The sequence below is a fragment of the Oryzias latipes genome, chromosome 2, assembly GCF_053564925.1.
Source record: "Oryzias latipes strain Hd-rR chromosome 2, Olatipes_Hd-rR_3.1".
Taxonomy (NCBI): domain Eukaryota; kingdom Metazoa; phylum Chordata; class Actinopteri; order Beloniformes; family Adrianichthyidae; genus Oryzias; species Oryzias latipes.
The window spans coordinates 29540487-29565249 of NC_136238.1; the positions used below are offsets into that span (position 1 = coordinate 29540487).

General features: G+C 42.4%; 3 protein-coding genes across 6 annotated transcripts in view; 2 read left to right on the forward strand and 1 right to left on the reverse strand.

The window, feature by feature from the left end:
* LOC144987110 (uncharacterized) overlaps window positions 1–24763 on the reverse strand; it is a 463057-nt gene that overhangs the window by 308088 nt on the left and 130206 nt on the right. The window lies entirely within an intron of this gene.
* LOC144986832 (NACHT, LRR and PYD domains-containing protein 12-like) overlaps window positions 1–24763 on the forward strand; it is a 457161-nt gene that overhangs the window by 42163 nt on the left and 390235 nt on the right. The gene's annotated exons all lie outside the window — the stretch shown is intronic.
* LOC144986638 (uncharacterized) overlaps window positions 14748–24763 on the forward strand; it is a 337370-nt gene continuing 327354 nt past the window's right edge. For 2 of the 4 annotated variants that reach the window (XM_078934216.1, XM_078934230.1), the window contains exon 1: window positions 14748–16818. In XM_078934216.1, coding sequence (XP_078790342.1) covers window positions 16647–16818 — 172 coding nt within the window. In that variant the 5' untranslated portion in view covers window positions 14748–16646. Of the gene's footprint in view, window positions 16819–17492; window positions 17952–24763 lie in introns of all 4 variants that reach the window. The other 2 variants (XM_078934229.1, XM_078934236.1) reach the window with 2 other exon arrangements.

Consider the following 24763-nt stretch of genomic DNA (forward strand, 5'->3'; position numbering starts at 1 on the left):
CCCCCCCGCAATCTGACGTGACATTTTTGTGATAATTGTGGCAGAAAAAGCAGGAAGTTGCAGATGTTTTTCTAAAAGATGTAATAAAAGTTAAGTTACATACAAACTGTATGTTCGTTGTGTTTTCAAGAAGTGTAAGAAGGACGACTCATTAAGCCAATGCATCATGGGAGATGTAGTGTGAAAACTGCGAGAAAACGGCAGAAAGACTCGCGTCTCTGAGCTTCATGGTTTTGTTCACTTGTTCCACGGTCTGATACCGGATTCTGTGGAAAGCTACACCGCTAAAGACGAGCTTTAGCTGGGGTTTTTGTTGGAACTGACTGAGTTATGAGCTAAATTGGAACAAGGAAGTGGAGACTTTAACCACTTCTGATTGGTCAGACTGATGACATGTGATTAAGCCTTCAAGAATGATTGGTGGAGTCGTGGAGACAGTAAAAGCTGCGGGACTTTTCCTTACACAGTTATAGCTGCAGCTATTTCGCGTTACCGTCATTCTTATCAAAATGTCTTTAATAGAATCAAATAAACACAAAGAAAAAAGTATTTTATAATCGTTTATATTCCTAACTACTCAGTGTTTTATCAGGACCTGTTTGGATGAACAAAGAGCTGATTTCCTGGAGATGGGAAATGTTTTTAGATCAGTTAATGAGGGCAATTTTCCACGGCACACTTGACCATCTCCCACGGCACACTAGTGTGCCGCGGCACACTGGTTGAAAAACACTGACTTAAGTAACTTTTTGGTGAATTGTACTTGTGAGAGTAAGACAAGGCAATTTAATTTGATTAGCACAATTAGTACACAGAAAGAAGTTGAGGCCATCTTAAGGACTATGAAATCCTCAACCTGCTCACTTGACCCCCTCCCAACAGCCCTGATCAAAGACAACATTTCAATTATCAGTCCAATTATCACAACTATAATTAACCAATCACTACAAGCTGGTCATGTTCCCCTTGCTCTCAAAACCGCCATCATTAGACCACACTTAAAAAAAAACGGCACTGGACCCTGATAACTTGGCAAACTACAGACCCATTTCCAATCTACCATTCCTGTCCAAGGTTCTTGAAAAAGTTGTCGCCGCTCAGCTCCACCATCACCTCTCAACGCACAGCTTGTATGAAAAATTTCAGTCTGGCTTCCGGCCAGCTCACAGTACAGAGACAGCCCTGGTCCGAGTCATGAATGACCTACTCATGGCTGCGGACCAGGGCTCCCCATCTCTATTCATCCTTCTTGACCTATCAGCTGCATTTGACACTGTTGATCACGGAGTTCTCCTTTACCGTCTTCATACTACTGTTGGACTCTCTGGGAACATACTCAACTGGTTCAAATCATATCTCATTGATTGGCCCGCAGCAAATTTTGAAAATATAATTGAATACAACCCGCAAATGGTGCTTGAGCTAAACTCTGTTGCACTTCTCAGTTTCAACACTAGATGGAGTCGGTCACAGAAAGGTGTTTCTCCACTGAACAAAATTAAGCAAAGAAGAATATTTACACAGAAATGGCAGCATTGAAGAAACGCAAGATAGCAAGTGAGTGTAGAAGATTTCAAACACGGAAGGAAAAAACATTTTGAACTGTGAAAAAGTATTCCTTTTATGCAAAAAATAACTTGTTTTGTTTTTGGAATTTGTTTTGTTCATAGCTGCACATAGCTGTCACAGAGTGTAGTTGTAGAGTGAAGCTTTTTAAATTGTGTGTGTTTTTATGTTAAAATTGTCCTCGTTGGTCACCCATAACCCCTTTTTTTTGGTCTACTTTTCTGAGAAAACAGTCAACTCTTTATTAACTACAAAATCGTGCACTCTGCCAGTCAACCTCGCTAACGGCTACGTATGTAAAGATCTGCTGGCTTCAGCTGCTCAATAAACCCGTTCTGAACTGCCTGGTTGGAATGAGGTTTCATTGTCTGAGTGAATGTTTCATTTTGACGTGCGCTTGTTTTATGTGGCACAGATCAGCATCACTGCTCCCACTGAGAGCAATGTTCTTCACATTATAGGTGAGTTAGAAATACACAGTAATCATGTGTCAATATGTCACCTCTTGTGTGGACCCGGACCTTTGCTCATTTTTTTGTATTTGGCCCTCAACAAAAAAACTTTGGACACCCCTGCTCTAGGATGTGGGTCCAAACAGTATCACTGATTAGAATTTATCTAAAGCACCGTCAGTGGACAGAATGAATGTAAGCATTGTCTGTCCAATCCTCAAAATCTTCTTCCCTTTTTTATTTAATTTATTTATATTAAGTCTTATTATTGCGACGGAGTTTTAGGGCCACCAAAAAAAAAAAAAAAACAGTAAAATTACGAGATTTTATCTCGTAAATTTAGGAGATTACAGTGGAAGTGAGCATGCCGAGCAGCAGGTGAAAGCCGCGCAGCCGCAGAGCAGACCGACTAAACTTTGTTGAGAAGGTGAGCTGAAGCTCATTTGTTTGATTTACGATTCATTAAAGTTTTATTTATTGATGGTTGGTTTGCAGGATCTCTGCAGCCCGATGAAGCCATCGGGTGTCCCTGCAGCTGTTCGCTTGAATTCTTTCTTCCTCCACCAAAGACAACATCTCTACGTTTGTGTGATGCTTCCGTCACACAAAAGGAAAAGCACTTTTTTGGCATTTTCAACGTTGTAAAGCTGATATGACAGACTATTTTTATTCCTCTTTATTGTTTTATGCTGAAACGGGACATTTCATCTGCAGGAGGGGGCGTTTGTAACACTGTTTACTTCTGCATTGGTGTTCAGATGACAGGTTCATGACATAATGAGACAAATAAACTTCAGAATGTGAATGAAAAAGAAAATAAAGGCTGCAGCGATCCTCTACACCCAAATGTGTCTCTGAGCTCCTTATTTTACAGATGAAACTCAGCTTTACTGACACCGAACCCCGGACAGACTGCTACACGGAAAATAATCTGATTTTGAGTCGCCAAAAGGTTCAGAATCTCTTTGTTTTAGATCTATAATAATATGGAAATAAAGCTTCACAAAAGGCTCCACATACTTCATCTTCAAGCTAGGCTCCGATAAACGGACAACTTCAGTGTTTTCTCCTTAATCTACGACTTTTTTTCTCGTAAATTTATGAGATCGTATATTATAACTATTTGTGTGTCTGGAGAAGCTGGGCGTGAACTAACAGCATTTCTATGCAGTGTGATTCCAGAAAAAGTTTACTAACAAACATCCATCTACAGAAATTATATCACCTGTTGCATAATTAAAGATTTAGGAACCCCTAAAACTGGAACTTTCCGTTCATCCAAAATAGTTTTTTTATTTTTTATTTATTGTGTATGTGTGTGCTGTACGTCCATCATCCTGTTGGATAAGCAGTTCCCAGACCAACCTGCTTTGTCACACCTCCCTGTCCTAAGTTCATCTCATCTTCCTGTTTGTTCTGACCCCCCCAGAGGGAAGACGTTGTCTTTCTTCACTGCTCTGTCCTGTCAGACGTCATCAGATCCTCCTTGCTGTGTTTCTTTTGCTTCTGCATATGCTGGTTCCCCAATGACCTCTGACCTCCTGCTGTCCCCAGAGCCCCTGCTGCTCTTTATCTACCTTTAGCCATGTCACCAACACAACTCCAACTAAACAAACACAATTCACACACACACACACAACTACAAATGGTTTGTTAAAATGCAGACAAAGCAAAGAGTTATACAGTCCATAACTTTTAACACAATCAAAACTTCTACACAAAAGCACAAAATACACAACAAACACTTAAGTATCTTAACCCCTAAACAAAATAAATCATTTCACTGAAATGAATCCATTAGAACAGGGGGGGGCAAACTACGGCCCGTGGGTTGGATCCAGACCGCCTCCTTCTTTGGTCCGGCCCACTGAACAATATCAGAGACCCATGTAATTTTTTTCATCTGGCAACACGATCAAGAAGTGACATTTTCTTCCTTCTGCAGTCTGAGCTCCAACCTGAAACCCTATAAAATCTCTGTCAAACAGAACAGAAGACAGTCTTCTTTCTACGTCACAGTTCATCTTTACCGGTTTAGCTCATTCTTTTAGAGCGATTATGCTGCTTTTTTAAACAGCACCCTGTTCTGTGTCCTGATTGGCTGGAGACCCTGTCAATCAATCTCCTCCATGTCTCCTGTGCAGAAACACAGAACTTTTCAGATCAGAAATCTGTGATCGATCAGATCTTTGTTTTCATTCTAAGATCTTGGATCTGATTTCTAAGAAGGTATCAGAATTTAAACAAGAGAAAAGGTGAAAATGTTCATGTCTGTCTGAGAAAAGTGTAGAAAGTGAACAGTGAGGAGTTTTACTGCCATAAACTTCTGGAATTCCTGGATGAGAAACAGACGTGCAGGACACAACGCAGCTGCACAAACTGTGAGACGTGATGAGCTGCAGCCTCAAAGTTAGGATTATGACGGGAGAGGATCCACTATTTATTGTTTCACAATAAAAAAATGATCTAAAATGGGAACAAAAGATTTAAACTAAAAACTCTAGAAAATTCTGTCTTAGAATATAATTTTCAATCCAAATGTTTTCATCTACATTCCATGTTATCTCATTCTCACTCCACACTTCTCACACACACACACCTTCCTCTCTGTGTTAAACCTCACTCCTCCTTTACAGAATAACATAACAAATATTTCTATTCTGATCTAGAATTCCTCAACAACATTCTATAAAGAGGACAGTTTGTCAAACCGTTCAGGATCAAAGTTGTCTCCGTTGGTTCAGACATCGGCTGCTCCTCCTTTCCAGCAGAGTTTGAAGCTGCTGCTTCACAGCACAGACTTCCACACTCACGTGCACAGACTTTCACACTCACGTGCACGGACTTTCACGCTCACGTGCACAGACTTCCACACTCACGTGCACAGCCGTGCACTTCATTCCCACCAGAACCACATAGCAGAACATCCAACACTGCAGAGCCTCTACTAGCCTCTACGCCTTTATTTACAACACCATGGTATTTCTGTCACTCAGTCCTACTGTGGGATTCTGGTCTCTCACCAATCTTTAGGATCTTCAGGATGTCCAATTCGGTTCTTGGGGGGTCCTCACCTCCCCGGGACAACACACCCAGTGAACCAGCCTCCCGTCAGAGAACTGTTGGAGTTTCCAAACTCTAGGACACTTCATCACTTTTTCTTTTTTCTCTTATTCTGTAAACCTTATTGTCACTTTTCTTAAATAATATAATTTTCCCAAATGTACAATTCTACAATTTACTGAGTTACTCACTTTGAGGACATCAGACACTTGGTTTGGCTACGCCCAATGCAGAATTTGATTGACAGGTTTCTGCTTACCTTTGTAGGGTTCACCCGTGTCGTCAGTCCACTCAAGAGAAACCCTTCATCCAGGCCAAATTTAATCCAGAAAAAGCGTCTGTGCCTCCAAATTGTTGGCCTCCCATCCGGCCTTCACAGATTCAGATGGTTCAGGACGTCCAAAAATGAAATGTGCAGAAATGAAAAGACACACAAGAGTCTGCATGAATTTTCAAACCTTTTCCAAAAGGGGAGAGGTGGAGAAACACGACCTGTTAGGCTCTGTGGCTGTCCTCTCTCTGTCCTCAAGGCTAAAAGGCTTTTTTATTATTCAGTAATGGAAGACGTAAACATACTAGATACGTCATTAGAATGGTGTGTTTTTGTCTAGTCTGCATTGCAGGTGTCGTGGCTCCATAAACACTCAAGTACAGAAAGAAAACAGAGACCAAAGTCAAAAACAGGCCTACTGGTGACCTTGGTACCTATTATCTGTTACTGAAGGCAGGAATCAAGCAGATTTCTGTAATACAATATAATATTAATATAATACATGCATTTAAAAAAGCCTCAATAATCACGTCTCTGTTTCTGCGGTGGGGGTCAGATGCAGGGGGGGGGGGGGTGCTCCTGAATCTTTGTCTGACGGTGGGGGCTCTTGGATGCCTGGATCGTCCGGGTTGCTGCTCTGTCTGCCCCTAGCTCTGGGGTGTGGGGGAGGGGGGGCCTCCTGCCTCTGCTGCAGCGTTCAGTGTGATCAAGGTTCACTCTGAGAGACTCACATTCATTCAACACACCTGTTTGTTCACCTTTACACAAATGCAGACATGGGTGTTGTTGTTTTCTCTTTCTACCCCCCCCCCCTTCATGATTGGTGATGTGAATATTGTGTGTTCCTGTCTGTGTGCAGAAATCCTGGGAGATAAATCTTTAATCACTGATGTATGATTATACTTGTAATCTGTAAATAGTTGTGTGCAGACTATATATTTTGTTGTTGCTGTGTGAACTAAGTTATGTAATTTCATTTACTGACGACACTTTAATGTTTTAACTTTGTGATATCGACTACCCCCCCCCCCCACTCTAACCCCTCCTCCCCCATCTCTGACATTCCACTCTGTTTCTTTCTTTCCTCTTTTGTTTCTTTTTTCCGACCAACAAGGGATGCATCCAAATATAATTTTCATAAATAAAGCTTGGCTTCAAATCCAGAAGGGGTTTATTCAAATATACTCTCAGTCTGTCTGAAAATCAATAAACCCCAATTGTAACACAAAACAATCAGTGTCACAGAGAGGCAGATGTAGGGATCCACTCCGTACCGGTCACGTGTGTGAAATCCTTACCGTCTGATGACGTCATTATTGTTGTTAGCGGTGGCGTTACCGTTCTTTAAGACTTTAGAACTGAAATAATTGTGTCTGCAAATGTCACAGTTAGGATTCGGTTAATCCACGCCCCCCAAAGGAGGCGCCCCTCAGTTTGAGAACCACTGGTCTAAACTAAAAGAAGAAATTCTGACAATTTGCTTTTAGTTCCTGGATTATTCACAGGATGTTGACAAAATGTTTGACACTTTGATGTTTGTTCCGTAAAACTTGAAAATATTAGAATTTATGTGAAGAATTAATGTTTTGTTTTTAAATGGATTTAAATGTTTTTTGTTTTTTCTTTGAGGTTCTTCACCTAAGAGTTTCTAGCTGACATTTAGGAGAAAGTGGAGGTTAATCTGAAGTTGAGTTCAGATGAAATGTCTGTTTCAGAGAATCCATGAAGTTCATGCTGTTAACCTGAAATGTTTGGATCAACTCTAAATAAATGACAAACATGTTGAGATCCATGAAGACCACTGCCTCCAAACAAGTCATTTGTTCCTTTGAACCTTCACCCTTCTGGGTTTCATGGAGGATTTCCCACCAGGTGACCCAGCAGCAGGAAAACTGAAGAGGAGCGGCCGTCGTCTGACCTTCAGCTGATCTGTAGACTCCCAGAATTCCTCAGTTTGGCATCAGTTCATCAACAGAGAATCATTTTGCTCTCAAATCCAGAGAAATGGAGGCATAAACATTATATAACAATGAAAAGTTTGACAAATAATGAGCTTCTCAGTCCAAATGCAGTCAAATCTGTTCTTGCTCCTGTCTCTGGTGTGAAGAGGAGCAACCATTTCTCCTCTTCACAAGGACTTTCAGGGATGAAGATCCAGCGGTCACAGAGGATGATGGATTCTCAGCAGCTCCACACATTTTCAGCTCCCAGAGCTAAAAAGTGGATTTCAAACATCCCAGAGTTTCAGTCAATGAGTTTCCTTCTGTTTCTTAGCAAACTAACTGGGATTTGTTGAATCCACGTCCTGAAATCTCCAGAAATGTCCACAGTTGATCCAAGTGAGTTTCAGCTGGAATGATCCAAGTTTCCAAACGCTTCAGTCTGGATCTCATTCTAGTGAGAGATGAACTAAAAAGAGCTGCTGATCATTTGATTGTTGCTGCTTTACTTTCTACCAACATTTGGATCCAATATTAGAAGAACAAGGATTTGTCTTCCTGTTTGTCTTTCATCCAAATGACTGAATTTCACCAAAGAAAAGTCATTTTTCAACTCCAGAGACTCCCACAGTGAGACACCTGCTGGCTGTTCTTTGTAACTGCATCTGCAGCTTCTAGAAAGATCCTCTCAGACTTCTGGCTCAATAAGTCTTCTGATAAACATTCAAATGAACAAAGGGCAGACCAGCACAGCAGCAACAACTTGCTTTTAGTTCCAAGATTATTCATAGGATGTTGACCAACATTCTTGTCAATTTGATGTTTGGTCTTCAAAACATGAAAATACAATTTATTTGTAGAATTAACGTTTTGTTTTTAAATAGAACTGATCAGTTTGGTGTTCTGTATTATTCATGTTCTTTTTAGAAACTTGAGAGATTTTGCTTTAATTTTCAATTTAGTTTGTAATATAAATGCCTTTTCTTAATCATCTGAAAAGGTGCACGGTGGTGCAGTGGTTGTCGCTTCACAGCCAGAATCCCCCTGGTTCAAGTCCAGACTGGGGGCCTTTAAGCAGAACATCAATGGAGGACCTTTCTGTGTGGAGTTTGCATGTTCTCTCCGTGCATGCGTGGGTTTTCTCCGGCATCTCCGGCTTCCTCCCACCGTCCAAAAACATGCTTCATAGGTTAACTGGCAACTCTAAATTGTCCATAGGTGTGAGTATGATGAGGTGTCTGATTGTGATCCTGTGACAGACTGGTAACCTGTCCAGAGCGTCCCCTGCCTTCACCAATAAGTGGCCAGGATAGGCTCCAGCAGCCTTGTGATCCCGAAAGGAACAAACGGAAGATGATGAATGAATAATCTGAAAAACTTTTGCATTATGGTCCTTTAGTGCATCTGTTACATTAAAAGTTTGATAGGAAATAATCATTTAAATCTAAACAACCTGCTGATGATAAGACATTTCTCTGATGAGCCACAGAGCGTTCACATTTGACAAATACAGATATTTGGTTTATATGGTTATTAATATCATTATGGTCTGATATGAAAAGCTATATAAAAAAATCTTTATCACCCTAAATCAGTCAGTTACTTCTCTATTCTCTATTTTTCTGTCTTTCTTTCTCATTTTAGTGGCAGAAATATCTCTTAATGGTTCCAGAGTCTGTCTTAAATTAAATAACGTCTGACTGTTTCTGCTAAAACTCAACATTTGTTGATAACATGAAGAACTTTGGACTTTGTCTCTTTCATGATCTTTGACTGACAGCTAAACCAATAAATGTTTCTGAGTTGCAGTAAAGTCTTCAGTGAAATCCCAGACTGTCCTGGACTCTGATCCTGAAATCCTCCTGATGACAAAACCTTTGAAAGTTCAGAGTCTGGAAGGGAAACAAGCTGTGAGGAAACCTTCAGTGCAGAAAGAACTGCAGCTTCTTCAACTGGAACTCTGCAGCCAAATGAGCAGAAGGATCTGGATGAATGTAGCTTCTGCTGTTCCATCTGTCTGGATCTGCTGAAGGATCCGCTGACTATTCCCTGTGGACACAGCTACTACAGGAAGTGTCTTCAAGGACTGTGGGATGCAGAGGAGAACGTCCACAGCTGTCCTCAGTGCAGGAAGACCTTCACACCGAGGCCTGTTCTGGGGAAAAATGTCATGTCAGCAGCTTTAGTGGAGCAGCTGAAGAAGAGCGGACTCCAAGCTGCTGCTGCTGGTCTCTGCTCTGCTGGACCTGAAGATGGGGTCTGTGACGTCTGCACTGGAAGAAAACTGAAAGCCATCAAGTCCTGCTTGAGCTGTCCGGCCTCTTCCTGTGAGGAAGACCTTCAGCCTCATTTGAAAGCAGCTGCATTGAAGAAACACAGACTGGAACCCTCCAAGAACCTGCAGGAGAACATCTGCTCCGTCATGATGAGGTGATGAAGATGTTCTGATCAGAAAAGCATCTGTTCTCTCTGCTCTGAGGAAGAACATGAGGGACATCAAACAGTCTCAGCTGCAGCAGAAAGGACTGAGAAGCAGAGAGAGCTGGAGGAGAGTCAGCAACAAATCCAGCAGAGAATCCAGGACAGAGAGAAGGAGGTGAAGCATTCTCTGAATGCTCAGAAAACTTCCTCTAAGGTTGTGGTTGTTTGGAGAAGTCCTCCTCTTCAAAGAAGTTCTCCTGACCATCTTCAAAGCCACTTTCTGCTTTTTCAAACGCTACTGTTCAACAAAAACTTGGTTTCTGCCACAAAACCAACCTTAGACACTGAAACAGAATGAATCCAATGCAGAAATGTGTTGACACCTTTAATTCAAAGCTTCAATCAGTTTGAATCTCATGAAGAACATTTCAAAAATCCACATTTGGATCAGGCGTCTTCATCAGAGCACAACTCATGTTTCCAGGACTGTGACTCACCAATAGATCCTCATTTCCTTTACACAATCTGTTTCCATCATTTGGATTTTTCATAAAAACTTGAGTTAGAAAAGAATTGTTGCCCCAAAATGTCCAGTTTGAATAGTCTACAGTTTGTTGTGTTTGGTTGCTAGGTAACAGGGTCTTTAATGTCTATGATGTCATGTTGGCTTTCAGAGTTGAACTCCTGAATATGACGGTAAACATTTGGATTGAACCAAAATGGGATTGAAGCTCATGCTAAATCCTGATCTCAATGCTGAAAAAACCTCCTCCTAGATTCTGGTTGTTTGGAGAAGTCCTCCTCTTCCAAGAATTCCTGAAAAAAGCCCTCATTTCTCCTGACCATCTTCAAAGCCACTTTCTGCTTTAGTTTAGTCCAAACTTGCTTTATGCTGACAACATTTACAGCTTGAATCAATCTGAAGAATCCAAGGAAACAAACCAATCTAAGTCTGCATTCATGCCACTTCAGAACCAACAAAGCATGTTTCCAGGACGCTGACTTACCAATAGAACTTGGGATTTCCTTTGCAGAATCCTTCTCCGTGTGTTTTCCTTTGTTTTTCTCCCCAAAACCTAAAGCAGAGATTTTTGCTGAGCTGCAGAACAAACGTCTGACTGCTTTAACCGCCGTTGATGGTTTGTTGTGTTTCCCTCTATAGCTGCTATGGTCTTGGTATGGTTGCTAGGTAACGCTGTCTTTGATGATGATGACGTCAGAGTGGCCTCTAGAATGGACTTTTTTCTTGTGTAACCAGGAGCTGTAACCTTTAGGGCACTAGGACCCAGAAAGAGGTCCAGGCAGTGACGGTGTTCAGTGACGTCACTCCTCAGTGACGGACATGCTGTACACAGCAGACTGCATACCAGCCCACACCAGCAACACCGTGGTGAAGTTTGCAGACGACACTACTGTGGTGGGGCTGATCTCTGGAGACGACGAGACGGCCCACAGAGACAAAGTCCTGAAACTGTCCAGGTGGTGTCAGGCTAACAACCTCATCCTGAACACCACCAAGACCAAGGAGATCATCCTGGACTTCAGGAAGAACAGAGCAGATCCACCCCCACTCTACATCGATGGAAACTGTGTGGAGAGGGTCCACAGCTTCACCCTCCTGGGCGCCACCATCTCTGATGACCTCACAGGGTCTAACAACACCATCAGGAAGGCTCAGCAGCAGCTGCACTTCCTGAGAAGACTCAGGAAGAACGATGTGAACCAGGAGCTGCTGGTAACCTTCTACCGCTCAACCATTGAGAGCATCCTGTCCTCCTGCATCACAGTGTGGTTCTCCCACTGCACTGAAGCAGAACGGCAGAGCCTCCAGAGAGTGGTAAAGACAGAAGAGGATCATCGGCTGCCCCCTCCCCTCACTGAAGGACATCTACCAGTCATGCTGCCTCAGCAGAGTGACTGACATCATCACTGACTCCACCCATCCTGCTTTCTCTCTGTTTGAACTGCTGCCCTCTGGAAGGAGGTACAGGTCCATCAGAACCAGGACAAACAGACTAAGGAACAGCTTTTTTCCACAGGAAATCACCATACGGAATACACACACCTCCACCAACTACACCCACTCTGACTTTTTACAAATGCTAAATCTCTGACTACACATGTGTGCAATATCTTGACTTCTGTGCAATAACACAATATCTACTATGCTGCGCTCACAGCAACTCGACTCATTCCATTCTATTTTGTCCATACATATTTAATATTTAACAGTTTCTGCACATATTGTTCATTTTTTGTTAGAGATGTAAATACAGTTATTCTATTTTATTTTATTTAACTTCATCACTTCAAGGCTGCTGCAATTTCATTGTATCCCCATCTAAAATGACAATAAAGACTCTGATTTATTTCTGGAAGACGCCATTTTTGTCCCTAAATGTTGGATTCAGTCTGAATTCCAGTCCCACTCCCAGCATTCCTGCTCCTCTTTAGCTCCTCCTCTTCCTCCTGATCAAAGTTTGAAGCCCAGAGCCAAAAGTGCGTCTGCAGCTGCTTCTGCTCCAGCAGCCGCTCCCTCTGCTCCTCCTGCCTCTCCTCCTCTGGGAGCTCCTGCATCCTCCTGCGCTCCTCCCTGTCCTCCAGCATCATCAGGAGGCTTTCAAAAGGCTTTCTGGAATGTTCCAAAGCAGAAACCTTCATCATTTGAAGATGGAGGAAGACTCCAACACTGACAGACAGACAGACAGACAGGAAGTCTCCTGGTTTTTCTGCTTCAGAAGGTTTTTGGGAAACTGCAGAGTTTTCTTTGTGGAGCTAAAGAGCTGCTGTCAGTCTGCTTTGGTCCATCAGGAATGAAGGTCAGGACTGAGAGGAACCTGAAGAAAGTGACTCTTCATCATCTGCTGCTGAAGAAGACAGAGGAAGATCCACTGTGAGAGCAGCTGCAGAAAGCTTTCTGCTGTTTTTCTCCTCTGAGAGAGTTTGGAGTTCCCAGCAGTTTGAGTGGAGCTGAAGCAGCAGAGCTGAAACAGACGTTCTTCTGCTCCCATTCAGCATGAACGGACAGATCCACTGAAGGCCGGCCTGAAGCTCTGGCTTCCAACACGTCTGCATGGATCCAAGCGTGTGCAGTGTGTGCTGACATGCTGTTCTCTGAGGAACATGTTGGTGTCTGACTGGATCTGAGGACACAAACAGCTGCTGACATCTGAGAGGGTCAAGCTGCAGAGTGGCTCCTCAAAGCTCACGTCTCTGTGACAAACATGATGCTGCTTCTGTCTGTGCTCCACCACTAAAAGGACTGTCCAGAGTTGGTCCTGATCCGGTTCTAGTCTTTCTGGCTCCAACTTCTCTTTCCTGTCAGGAACCCTTCATGTTCTCTGCCTTCCTCACATTTCTGTCTTCTCTCTGGGCTTGAAGCCCAAAAGGAGCTGAAAGCTGCTGACTTCAGTCTGATCCCATGTTCTGGATCATCCGTGTTCCTGAAACACGCTGCTGGACCCGTGATCAGAGGAACCCAGGAACCGGAGAACTTCCCAGAACATGCAGACACATGTGGAACTGTTCTGATCATCTGTGTGTGTTGACAGTGAAGGAGAGCTTTGTCCTTCAAGAACTTCATCTTTGAAAAAACTTTATTGACTCTGACAGAGTTTCAGTTTGAATCCATGTGGTTTTCATTCTTCCATTGAAGTCGTCTCCAGAAACTAAAGATCTGCTGAATCAATGCTCCTCTGAGAACTTTGGAGCTTTTCTCTGCATCTGTTCCACACTTGAATGTGCAGAAGATCAAAGCGCCGGACGCTCTGAGCTTCAGCGTTCCAGTCAGCAGCTGCTGAACCAAAGCCAGCAGCAGGTGAGGATCTGGGCCTCAAAGCAAACGGACAGAAAGATGAATGGAAGAAGGGATGGAGTCCCAGTGTTGAAGACATCAGCTGGAGAAGCTCTGAGGCTCTTTCAGGTGGGCGTGGCAGCGCTGCTGCTTTCCAGCAAACCAAGCAAACTGCAGCATCTGTGATCTGAGAGGCTGTTGGTGAAGAAGAGCATCATCAGCATAGAACTGTGGGCCGTTTGGCTTCAGAAGAACAGCTTCATGATGTGGAAAGAATCTGTGTCCTTCAACAGCTCCAGAAGATCCCAAACATGGAAACTGGAAGCAGTTTGGATTCCGGTTTCTTCCTGAACTTTGAGGATCCAAATGCTGAAAATGGAAGCTGACAGAAAATGCAGCAGACTTTACCAATGTGCTCAGAACACTAGAACATCCACAGAAGAAGAAAACACTGTTCTAGTGGAACATCTACAACTTCTGTCCATGATTCAGAGGAACTGCAGAAAGATGACTCCTCCCACTTTGGGTTTGGTCAAATGCAGAAAAGAAAAAACAACCAAATCAAAATAATTTGGATCAATTCTGGCAGAAAATGTTGTAACTTTTCAAATTTCAGGGAAAAAAATCTTCAAAGAAATAAATCTATTTTAGAATCTATGAAGAACACTGACTGGAAAACAGCACCAGACTGCTGCAGCTGCAAACATCTGGACTTCCTGCTGCAGCTGCAGACCTTCATGTGACTGTGGGAGCTGCAGAGATGCTGAGGAGCTCAGCATCGGGGCGACAGTGGCTCAGGTGGTTGAGCGGGTCGTCCAATGATCGAAGGATTGGCGGTTCGATCCCCGCTCCCACCAGCCAAAATGTCGTTGTGTCCTTGGGCAAGACACTTCACCCTCCTTGCCTCCAGTGTGGCTCCACTGGTGTGTGTATGAATGATCCCGGTGATGGTCAGAGGGGCCGTAGGCGCGAAATGGCAGCCACGCCTCTGTCAGTCTGCCCCAGGGCAGCTGTGGCTACAAAAGTAGCTTACCATCACAAAGTATGAATGAGGAGTGAATGAATAATGGACATAATGTAAGCGCTTTGGGTGTCTTGAAAAGCGCAGAGAAATCCAATCCATTATTATTATTATTATCTCTGCAGACTCAGACGGAGCTCAGAGCTTCTGAGTTGTGGAAGTTTAGTGTCTGAACTTCTTGTAGGTCCTGCTTGGTTCAGGTTGTTGCTGGTGGTGGAAAGAGCTCCTGCAGACCTCTTTGCTGTTGGAAGGATCTTCTGTCTGCAGACTCTCTGATGCTTCAGCAGGAGGCGCTGCAGTGTGGTCCTCCTCATGAGTCCTGAAGCTGCACCGTCAGCTGCAGAGCTTCAGAGCTGCTTCTTCTCAGACCACTTTCTTTGGCTCTGACGTTTTATTATATTGTTGTTATTATCATTATTATTATTCATTTATTTATCTTAATTTCTTTTCCCCCACCATCGGCATGATAATATGAGCGACAGACAACACTCCAGACCAGGGGGGTATTCCAGGAAGCATGTTTAAACTAGCCTGACTTTAAGCCTGAACTCTGGCTGAAATCCGCCTGAACTTGCTTAGTCTGGGTATGTCGGTTCCAAAAGACCGGATATGAGTTGGCGTTATTACGCTCGACTTGGTAACCCTGGGTTAACGCACGGTACATAAAGACATTCTCAATGGATCGCCGATTTCTGGAGTCACCATGGAAACACGTGGAGAAAAAAAAGAAAGCGCGACACTTGAGACGGAAGTGAGACGGAGTCTGAGATTTTAATGACGGCGGATAAAGATTATAAGTCCATCAAAAAAGTAACACGGCTGAAAAATAATTTAAATAATGTAGTTAAATTTATTCAAACTCAATAATTGTTTATACAACTCAAATTTACGTATTTATCTAACTAAATGTCACATTACTCCATTAATCTTTTTTCCATCTTAATTACTTGTATTTCTTGAACTTTCATATGTCTAAGTTTGAGCCGGCAGATATGCTCATTTTTATAACAATAAAAAGAACGGAACAAAATGCACGGAGTGCATAAACTCATTAAAGAATATTCCATCACTGTCATATCAGCAATAAGTGGTAGGGGTGCTATATAAACTCATAATCCTCTCTTGTACTCTCACTCATGGTGCAGAGACGTAAGCATAGTAGGACAAAATAACTCGGCAAAACACGGTGAAACACAGTAAAACAGCTATATAACTAAACACATTTTGTAAAAAACCCACACTTAAACCCAAATCCGTCCAGACAGGCAAAGGGAATGATATCCCAGAATCCTTTGCGGTGCCGATCTAACAGCAGCATCAAAGTTACACCTGTTTAATTGAATTAATTTGAACGAAAGGAAAATAATTGTCTGAAAACTACGTGTTATTTTTAAACTGACTTAACAAAAAAAATGATTTATCTTAACTGAAGCAAATAATTAAGTTAGATCAAAGTAAAAAAGTTTATCTTTCCAACATCCATATGTGGTCTTATCACCCTCTCGTCGTGGAAAAAGTATTATCTGAGCTTTTTCATCCACTAAATCATCTTCAAATGGACACGCCATGCTGCTTCACCTCTCTGTAAACAAACTAAGCTTCAACTAAACCTGCTCCCGACCAGGTTATGTTCAGAGCATGAGTTGCCATGGCAACTTAACCTACCATGAAACATATCTCCATTTCTGGAACCGAAAGCTGAGGTTATCAACTTCCTTAGCCTCAAACTTACCGTTGGAGCTAGCATAACCTGCTTCCTGGAATACCCCCCAGCTGGTGGCGCTAAAGCACCACGACGCTGTTAGCCAAAGAAAGAAGAAGAACAGCGTGAGGCGCTAGCAGTGTTAGCTTGTTAGCAGGCTAGCAGCGTTAGCTTGTGTTGAAAGGACGGTGGTGTTTTGTTGGGACGTTTGTGAGGTTTTTGGACAGAAAGGACGATACGTGGTTCGTGTGGGAACTCTCAGCATTTTCCAAAGTGTCGTAAATGAGTGAAGAAGTGTTGAACGGAAAGACAACGTGGATTGCTGTGATTGTGAGACTAGCAGATGATCGATCGGAGCTGCAGTGAAGAGGACGGCGGTGTTTGTGGGAGTTGGAGCTGAAGATCGGAGCAGGAACCATGTCTTCCCTTCAGTCTCTGAGAGAGTTGATCAGCGAGCGACTAGCTGCTGCTGCTGAAGAAATCTGCAGACTCTGTGAAGGAACCATCGTCCAGTACGAGCAGGAGCTCTGTCGTCAGCGCAGACTGCTGGATGTCATCTGGAAACCACAGCTGCAGCTACACCACATAGGTATACTATGTGACTTTCATCAAAGAAACAGAGAAGACCTTTGAGCTTCATGTTTTCCTTGGGGACCCGTCTGTCACTCAGTGGCTCTACACTAACTTTACTCCCTGGGCTAGTAAACCTCCTCCCCCTGCACACATAGAAATTTCATGACCTTCTTTTGTGTTCTCTATTAGTCCATTTTACACACAAAAAAAATCACGAATTAATAAACTCAGTCGCAAGGAGGGGCCTGAATACAAAACACGCTTAAGTTTCGGGCCGAACAAGATAATAACATTTACTGAAAACACTAAACTGAACTGTTATGTTTAAAACAGACAGGAATATTAATCCAGGATAATTTAGTGAAACCTTTAATAACGCATAATATTTAGCTCTCCATAGAAACATATTGTCAAAATTATACAAATATGAACATGCTGCAAAACAAAAAAAGCCTGGAAATATTATCACTTTTAGGTTTTATAAAACATAAAAAATTAAATCATAGAACATAAAGTTACTTAAGTAATTGTAACACGTTACTACTCATCTCTGCATATGTATTTATTTCAATTAGTCTCTTCTGGTCCTCAGACATTTTCTCCAATGATCACAGAGTTTATTGATGCTTAAAAAATAATAAAGTCCTGGAAACGTATAAAACGCTCCTTGTTGTGTTTGTGTTCCTGCAGTTCTGCCCCAGCATTGGATGACTGAAGAAGATCTTTGCAACCAGCAGAGGAACTTCAGAGTGGAACAGGAGGAACCAGAACATCCACAGATTAAAGAGGAACTGGAGGAACCAGAACCTCCACAGATTAAAGAGGAACGAGATGAACCAGAACCTCCACAGATTAAAGAAGAACCAGGGGAACTTTGCACCAGTCAGGATGAAGATCAGCTTGATCTGAAGCAGGAGACTGATACCTTGATGGAGATTCCTACTTATGAGGAAGATGAGAACAGTGAAGCAGATCTAAACAATCAGCAGAGCTTTAATGTAACTGATAGTCAGGATGAAGAAGGAAACCAACATGAAGAAGAATCAACATCAACTACAGATGAAGAGACAGAGCCACAGAACAGAGACCAGAGGAAGAGGAGGGACAGAAGTCATGTCCAAAGTGTGGACAACTCTCACATGTCAGCAGGTCAGTGTGAGTCTGATCTTCATCTCCACACTATCGGTATGTTCACTTCAACAACGGTTCTATCTTGAGTTTCAAGCTCTCCAAACATGCAGTCTATCAACAGCGTGTCCTGGAAGAGTCTCTTCTGTCCCTTCCAGTTGAAAAGACAGAAGACATTGTTGGTCAGTGCAGCCCACAACATTCTTTAAATCATATGATCTTAGTTAGTCCCTCCAGCTAACGACAAACAGGAAACCTTAACAGAAAAAACAGAAAATTGTTAGCAAGATAAAAAAAGTACAATCTGTTTTGTCGTCTGTGGTTCTAAGTTTTTAGTTCAGTTCTTTTCACCAGATTTCTCTGTCAAACCCAAAATCCCATCTAAACCTCTTTGATGTCTCCATGGTTCAAGTGACCCAAATCCGATATTTTCTTCTCATTTGGCACAGATCGGATATGATCAGTGAAAGTGTAAGCAGGACAAAAGCACATGGATTCCTTTTTTCTCAGATCGGATACAGGCCTCATTCATATGTGGAAATAAATCAGATACAAATCGGATACGTGCATTTGCGTGTGCCATGTAAGCAAACATATTCTCCATTAAATGCGAGTCGTACGTCAGTGATGTCAACTCAGGACACCACCAACTGAGATCACATGACTCATTAAAGTGCTTTTGTGCGCTGATTTTGCTGTCAGACCTTTCAGACTCAGGCTTCAGACCGTAGTCGGAAACCGCTGTTATTCCCGGTCCGGTCCCGGTCAGGACGCAAACGGTAACCAATCAAGCGGGACACCGTTACTCTGGAACAGGCTAGAAGCCGTTTATTTCTTTGCTTGTGTTGCGGAGTGGGGGTGTGTATGTGATGGGGACCGTGTGTGTGTGTGTGGTGTGTGCGTGTGCCGAGAGGAGAGGAGGTGTGAGCGCGGAGCGGGAAAGTGTTGGGGAACTTTAAATTGAAAATGAGGTGTCTCCCCCAAAAGTTTTGGAGTCTTTCATAACCCACTCTGGAGGCTGAGGGTTCCGAACGGGAAAGTGAACCCCGAAGGAGAATCCGCCTTTAGCCCTGGAGAAAATCTCCTGTGCGTTTCTGACCACGGTCGGAAAAAGAGAAGTCATCGCGCAGGAAAGGTTCAACACTTGGATCAAACACTTATTTCAAAACTTATCAAACTTTTTCCTCTCCCCTCTGGAGCGCCCAAAGCAACGCCTCCTTCGCCGCTGCGTTGCCTCCATGACAACCGCAGTCACAAAAGTCAGAAAGAGGTGACGGAATGCAGAGATGCTGCGACGTAGTCCTCAGAACATCTACGTTTGATAGTTTCAGCATTGTATAGTGTAAATGCAAAAATCAGATACGGGTAACTACGGCTGGGTAGCTCGGTTGGCAAGGTGGGAAGCTACCATGCAGGAAACCAGGGTTTAATTCCCGGAGGGGAATGAGCAATGGTACTGGGTAGGCCTGGGCGATAAATCGATCCAATGAATTAATTCGAATTTTTTGTTACGAGCGATTTCAAAAATAACTAAATTGAGTTTTTATGTGGCGCATTTTTGGCTTCCCAGAGCTTCCGTAGCTTTAGTATCACACGGCGACACGCACCAATCGACGCACGAAGCAGCTAGCAACAGTATGACTACCGGTGAGAGTGGGACGTTTGTTCCCAAGAAAGGAATCAAATCATCTGTTGTTCGGAAATGGTATGGGTTTGCTGCTACAGACGTGGAGGAAGAGACCCCCCCCCCCCCACGCTGCCTAAAGCCCATCGGAGTCAAAGGCTCTCACGCGCCCCGCGTGGCACGCGCTCAGTCCTCTTAAACACGCACGCGCCCTGACACAGAAACACATACTCATTCTACAACGCCTGTATAGTTAGTTCATTAGTTAGGTAGTTGTTACTGTTATTTGTTAATAAAGAATACTGTGTTGTAATTATTACTTGTACCGATATATTCATTTGCGACGCGGCCACCGTAGGATTTTGTTTTCGGAGGATGCGGCCGCGAGGGGGGGGTCTGACCACGACACCTGCTGCTTAATCATCTTATCTGTTGAGAAGATTGGGTTTCTTAATTTAATTAAAGCCAAGCGGGCTCCTTGTCTCCCCTTCCTATCCTATATGAAAAGCTCACACGGCGGCTGTGAGCTTTTCAATGCAAAATTCCCCTCAGTCCTTAGAAACCGTAAAAACGATCACGTGGATTTGTGTTTCCAGTCTTGTCCCGACAAAATAAAGGCTGATGTTATTCCCACATATTTACATGCAGCCAGCCGAGTCACTATGACTCAGAGGTAAATACACCTCTGAGCATGCTCTGTTCTCTCTGTCACGCAGCTGACCGGCTTTTCCATTTACTGATGGTGGATTTTTTCACGCTGCTTTTAACGATTGCTTTTAACTTGAAAGCTTCATCATATTGTAGCGGCGATCACGTGCACGTTGGGTCTAATGGCACCAAAGGATTCTGGGATGCGGCCGGGCATGCGTGTTTCGTTTTGTTGAACCATGACTGAAGTGTCTAAGACCTGAAGTCAAGTCCATGCTGTTTGGCTGCATAGAGGTGTGTTAAAAGACAAATGACTTGTGCTTGGTGTTAGATACAGGGCTCGACATAGCCATTTGTCCGCTGGCCCGGTCCTGTTTTTCGAGCAGTACGGACCACAAGACTTTATTTTTTACTTGTCCGCTCGGGCCACTAAAATATCTAACAATTAATACATTTTTCATCTTTTTCAATAAAGTATATTTTGCGAAAACGTGTAGATTTACCTCGTCTTCATAATTCACTTTTTCTGCTAGTCCTGTGTTCAGACTTCAAGGGTTTCTATGGGAAACCTTTTATCACTCTTCTCCTCCTCTCCCGCCTGCGCGCGCGGCTGTCACTGCCGAGCACCACGTGGCACGTGCTCACTCAATTTTTTTTTCAAACTTTATTGAATGTAACAATTCAATACTAAACAATGTTAAACAGCAACAACGAAGGAACAAGCCAGTGGGTTATTATTACATTTTACGCAGATATATTGAAATTGACACACATATCAGCGCGGCCCCTGGTAGTTTTTCACCGCGATGATCATAAATCCAACACCGTCACTGAAGAGAGACTGAAGCATGTCAGAGATGTGGAAGACATGGCAGGAATAGATAGGAATATGTTAGATGGAGTAATGGGTGGAATTAGTAGTATGGACAGCAAGATATTTAATGAATGCATTGAAGATGAAACTGTATGCACTAAGCTTTAAGCTGAATGTCAAAGAATCAAAGGCAACTCCAAATACCTGAATCTCAGACTCAAATGCAGTAGAATGTCAAACTACTTAATTTTGTTTCTTTACAACACTGTAAGCAGTAAGTATTTCTAGTCAGCTGAATGATCTCAGTAATTTAATTTTATTTAATTTTTCAATTATTTAATTTAATTAAGTAACTAAAGTAACTAAAAAGTAAATGTTACTTTGCAACAGTAACAAAAAGCAGAACCTTAAGGCAGTCAGAGCAGGAAAGTCAATAAAACTTCTTAACTATTGATTAAGAACAAATGTGAAATAGCAGTGATTAGAGGCAGCATGAAAACTTCTTAACTAGTGTTACCTACTACACTGCAGCGCTCTCTTCAAAACATCTGAAACAGACTAGAGCAGATTTAAGTTTGATATGGTCTATTTTCAGTCATTGAAAAGTGTATAAATTAGTGTTAGATGTCACCAGAATGCACCAAATTAAAATTTTCCGGGGGGCATGCCCCCGGACCCCCCTAAAGTTGCAAGCACCTGCGGAGCTGCGGGTCACGCTGTGCACGGAGTCGGGCCAGTCATTTTCAAAAACTACTGGCCCTGTGGGCCAGTGCTAATTTCTGGGCTATGTCAACCCCTGAGATAGAGAATTCAAACCATTCACCGAGTCCGAAAGTACGTACATGGCGGCCGTCAATTAAATCCATAAATTAACCGCGTCACAGAAATCGAATTAAAAAAAATAAAATCGGAGATTTTATTTTTAGGCCATATCGCCCAGCCCTAGTACTGGGGGCAATTACCATGAGCAATTAACATCACCCAGTGATAGTCCTTAGGCAAGACCCTTAACGCTACCGCCTCCCAAGCACGGTTTCGGCTGCAGCTCACTGCTCCCCAAGGGGATGGGTCAAATGCGGAGAAAGAATTTCCCTTCGTGGGATAAATACAGTGTATAAAATTAAATAAATAAATACAATAAAAGATGATGCAAGCGGGTCGTCAAAAAAATCAGATATAGTCCTGCAGTGTAATGCAGCCCATGTCTCCAATTCCAGACATTCAGACAGATTCTATTTCCAAAACTACATTTCAAGCTAAAACCCAAAGACAGGGTCCTGCTCATGGATCTGCAGACAGAAAAGATTCAAACCTGAACACATCAGTGAAAAACTGCTTAGTGTCAGAATTGTTCTCCATCTTTCCTGGACTGATTCTTCCTCCAGTGCAGCTTCATCTTCATCAAACTGCTCCTCATTGGTGGGTGGAAACACAACAGGGAGGTTTTTCTGTGTCCAGTTCAGCTCCATGAATGTTCAGGCTGTTTAATGTCAGTGATTTCAGTTTAGAAAAACTGCATCTCTGCTGAGATTTGGTTCACTTCCATAAGAACCTCAGCAGCATCAGGATCATTTTGTTGATGGTTTGTCTGTGGAATGACATTTCATACTCATAGCTTCAGTGGAGATCAAGAGTCTGGAACCTTTAACACTAAAAGAACCATTTGATCCAGTTTCTTCCAGAGCCACGAAGTTCCACTTCACTGTTTAAGAAAATCCTTTTTATTTCTGTTTTTCTGACTGTTAAGACAATTATTTATAAAATATAGATTTTAAAATGTAAAAAAATGGAATTATGACAGTGTTATTAGAACTGTCATGAGATAAATTCTTTGTGCGATGAATCAATCATTACCTGTTATTAAGTAATTTAATGAATCTATTTATAATCTAACCCAATAATTGCTGTGAAAAGCCTGATTTTTGAGGTACCTTTATTGAAATCTGTGACATTTTGGTGCAGAAAAAGCTCAAGTTAAAACTAAAAGAAGCAACTTAAAAAGAATTAGCATATCAGTCTTCCAACCTCTACATGTACACCAACAAGGATTATTATTTTTTTTAATCTCTGTTGCCGGTGAGATGAAAGGTGCAGCGATATGTGCTCATCTGTGGATGAAACGTGAGCGAGTGCACACGAGTGTTGCACATGTTTATGACTGCACAGCTGATTCTTTGGTCATGTCAGTCATTTAGTATCTAATGAATGAAATGATTGAGGTTTCTCTCTGGTGTTATCGGTTCATTGATGTTTCTTGCAGTTGAGAAAATAGATGTAAGTATTTCTATTTCATTCCAGAAACCAAGCAAACGAGCTCCGGCTGGCCGCGGTGTTAGCTATTTTTGTCCAGCTGGCAGTGGGCGAGCTCCGAAGCTCTGGCCATGGAGCTCTTATGTTTGTCATGAAGGCATCCGGGCGTCTGGCCGGCAGACTGAGAGCGTCTGCAGTATTGGGTGTTGTACTTTAGGGTCGAACAGGAATAATAATATTCAAGACGTGCTGAGGTAAAAACATACTCGTTAGCAGAGTTAGCAGTAACTTTACATCTGAGGGCTACATGCTACGTATCCCATCATGCATCACTCATGTCCCATAATGCATATTGATCAATCAACGTGTCCCTTAACTGTGGTGCATTAAAATACAACAGAATAAATGTACAGTCAGGTCCATAAATATTGGGACAGCGACTCATTGTCAGCATTTTTGGATTTGAAATGAAACAAACAAGATCTGTTCCTCCACGGCTAATGTTTTTAGCATGTATTAGCCTGATGCTAACCCTTCTTGCAGCCAGGCCAGAAGCACTGGCCGCACGGATTTAAAAGATTATGATCGAGCAGGTCCTTAGTAATAATCATAACTAATAAAAGCACATTTAGAATATAGTCTACTGCAGCGTCCCGCTGATTTTGCTGTTCCACAACATCTACAGCCCCATGAACGGCTCTAGCAGATTTCACCATGCTAAACTTTGGCATTTGCCGGTTGGACTAACACACACTGACATCATCGCCCCGCCTCCCTCCTGTAAATGCCAACTGAAATTGTGTTTTGCAACACTATTCGCACCCTGCGATGTTAAAACGAAAATGCAATCCCCTCTTTGCATTTGTGTTTTAATTATGACACAGAAGAAGCGATTTTTAAGTAGAAAATGAAAAAGCATTTCTCTTAATTTATTATAATTTTAAAGTTAGACATTTCTAACTGAATTTTGCTACACATTTACAAGAGAACTTTTTGAAAATATAATGTCAAATACCATTTTCATAATCATTTTAATTAAGTAACAAAATGAGTGGTGTAGAAGAAGAACAAGAAGAAGCGGTTTAGTCGATTGCTTTTTCTTGTTAATTTTGAGTCAACAAATGCAGCTTCATTTTGAAAATAAAAAAGCATTTCCGGTTTTGATTATTTTAAATTATGGTACACAAATGCTTCCATAGAGAATATTGCCCGAAACACTTCAGAACTCATCCTTCTGCTTTTGCCAGCAGTCACATCATGAGTAAATACAAGAGAACCAGTTCCATTAGCAGCCATACATGCCCACGCCATGACATTACCACCACCATGCTTCACTGATGAGATTGTATGCTGTGGATAATGAGCAGTTCCTTTCCTTCTCCATTCTTTTCTCTTTCTATGACTCCGGTACAAGTTGATCTTGGTCTCATCTGTCCATAGGATGTTGTTTCAGAACTGTGAAGACTGTTTTAGATGTTGGTTGGCAAACTCTAGTCT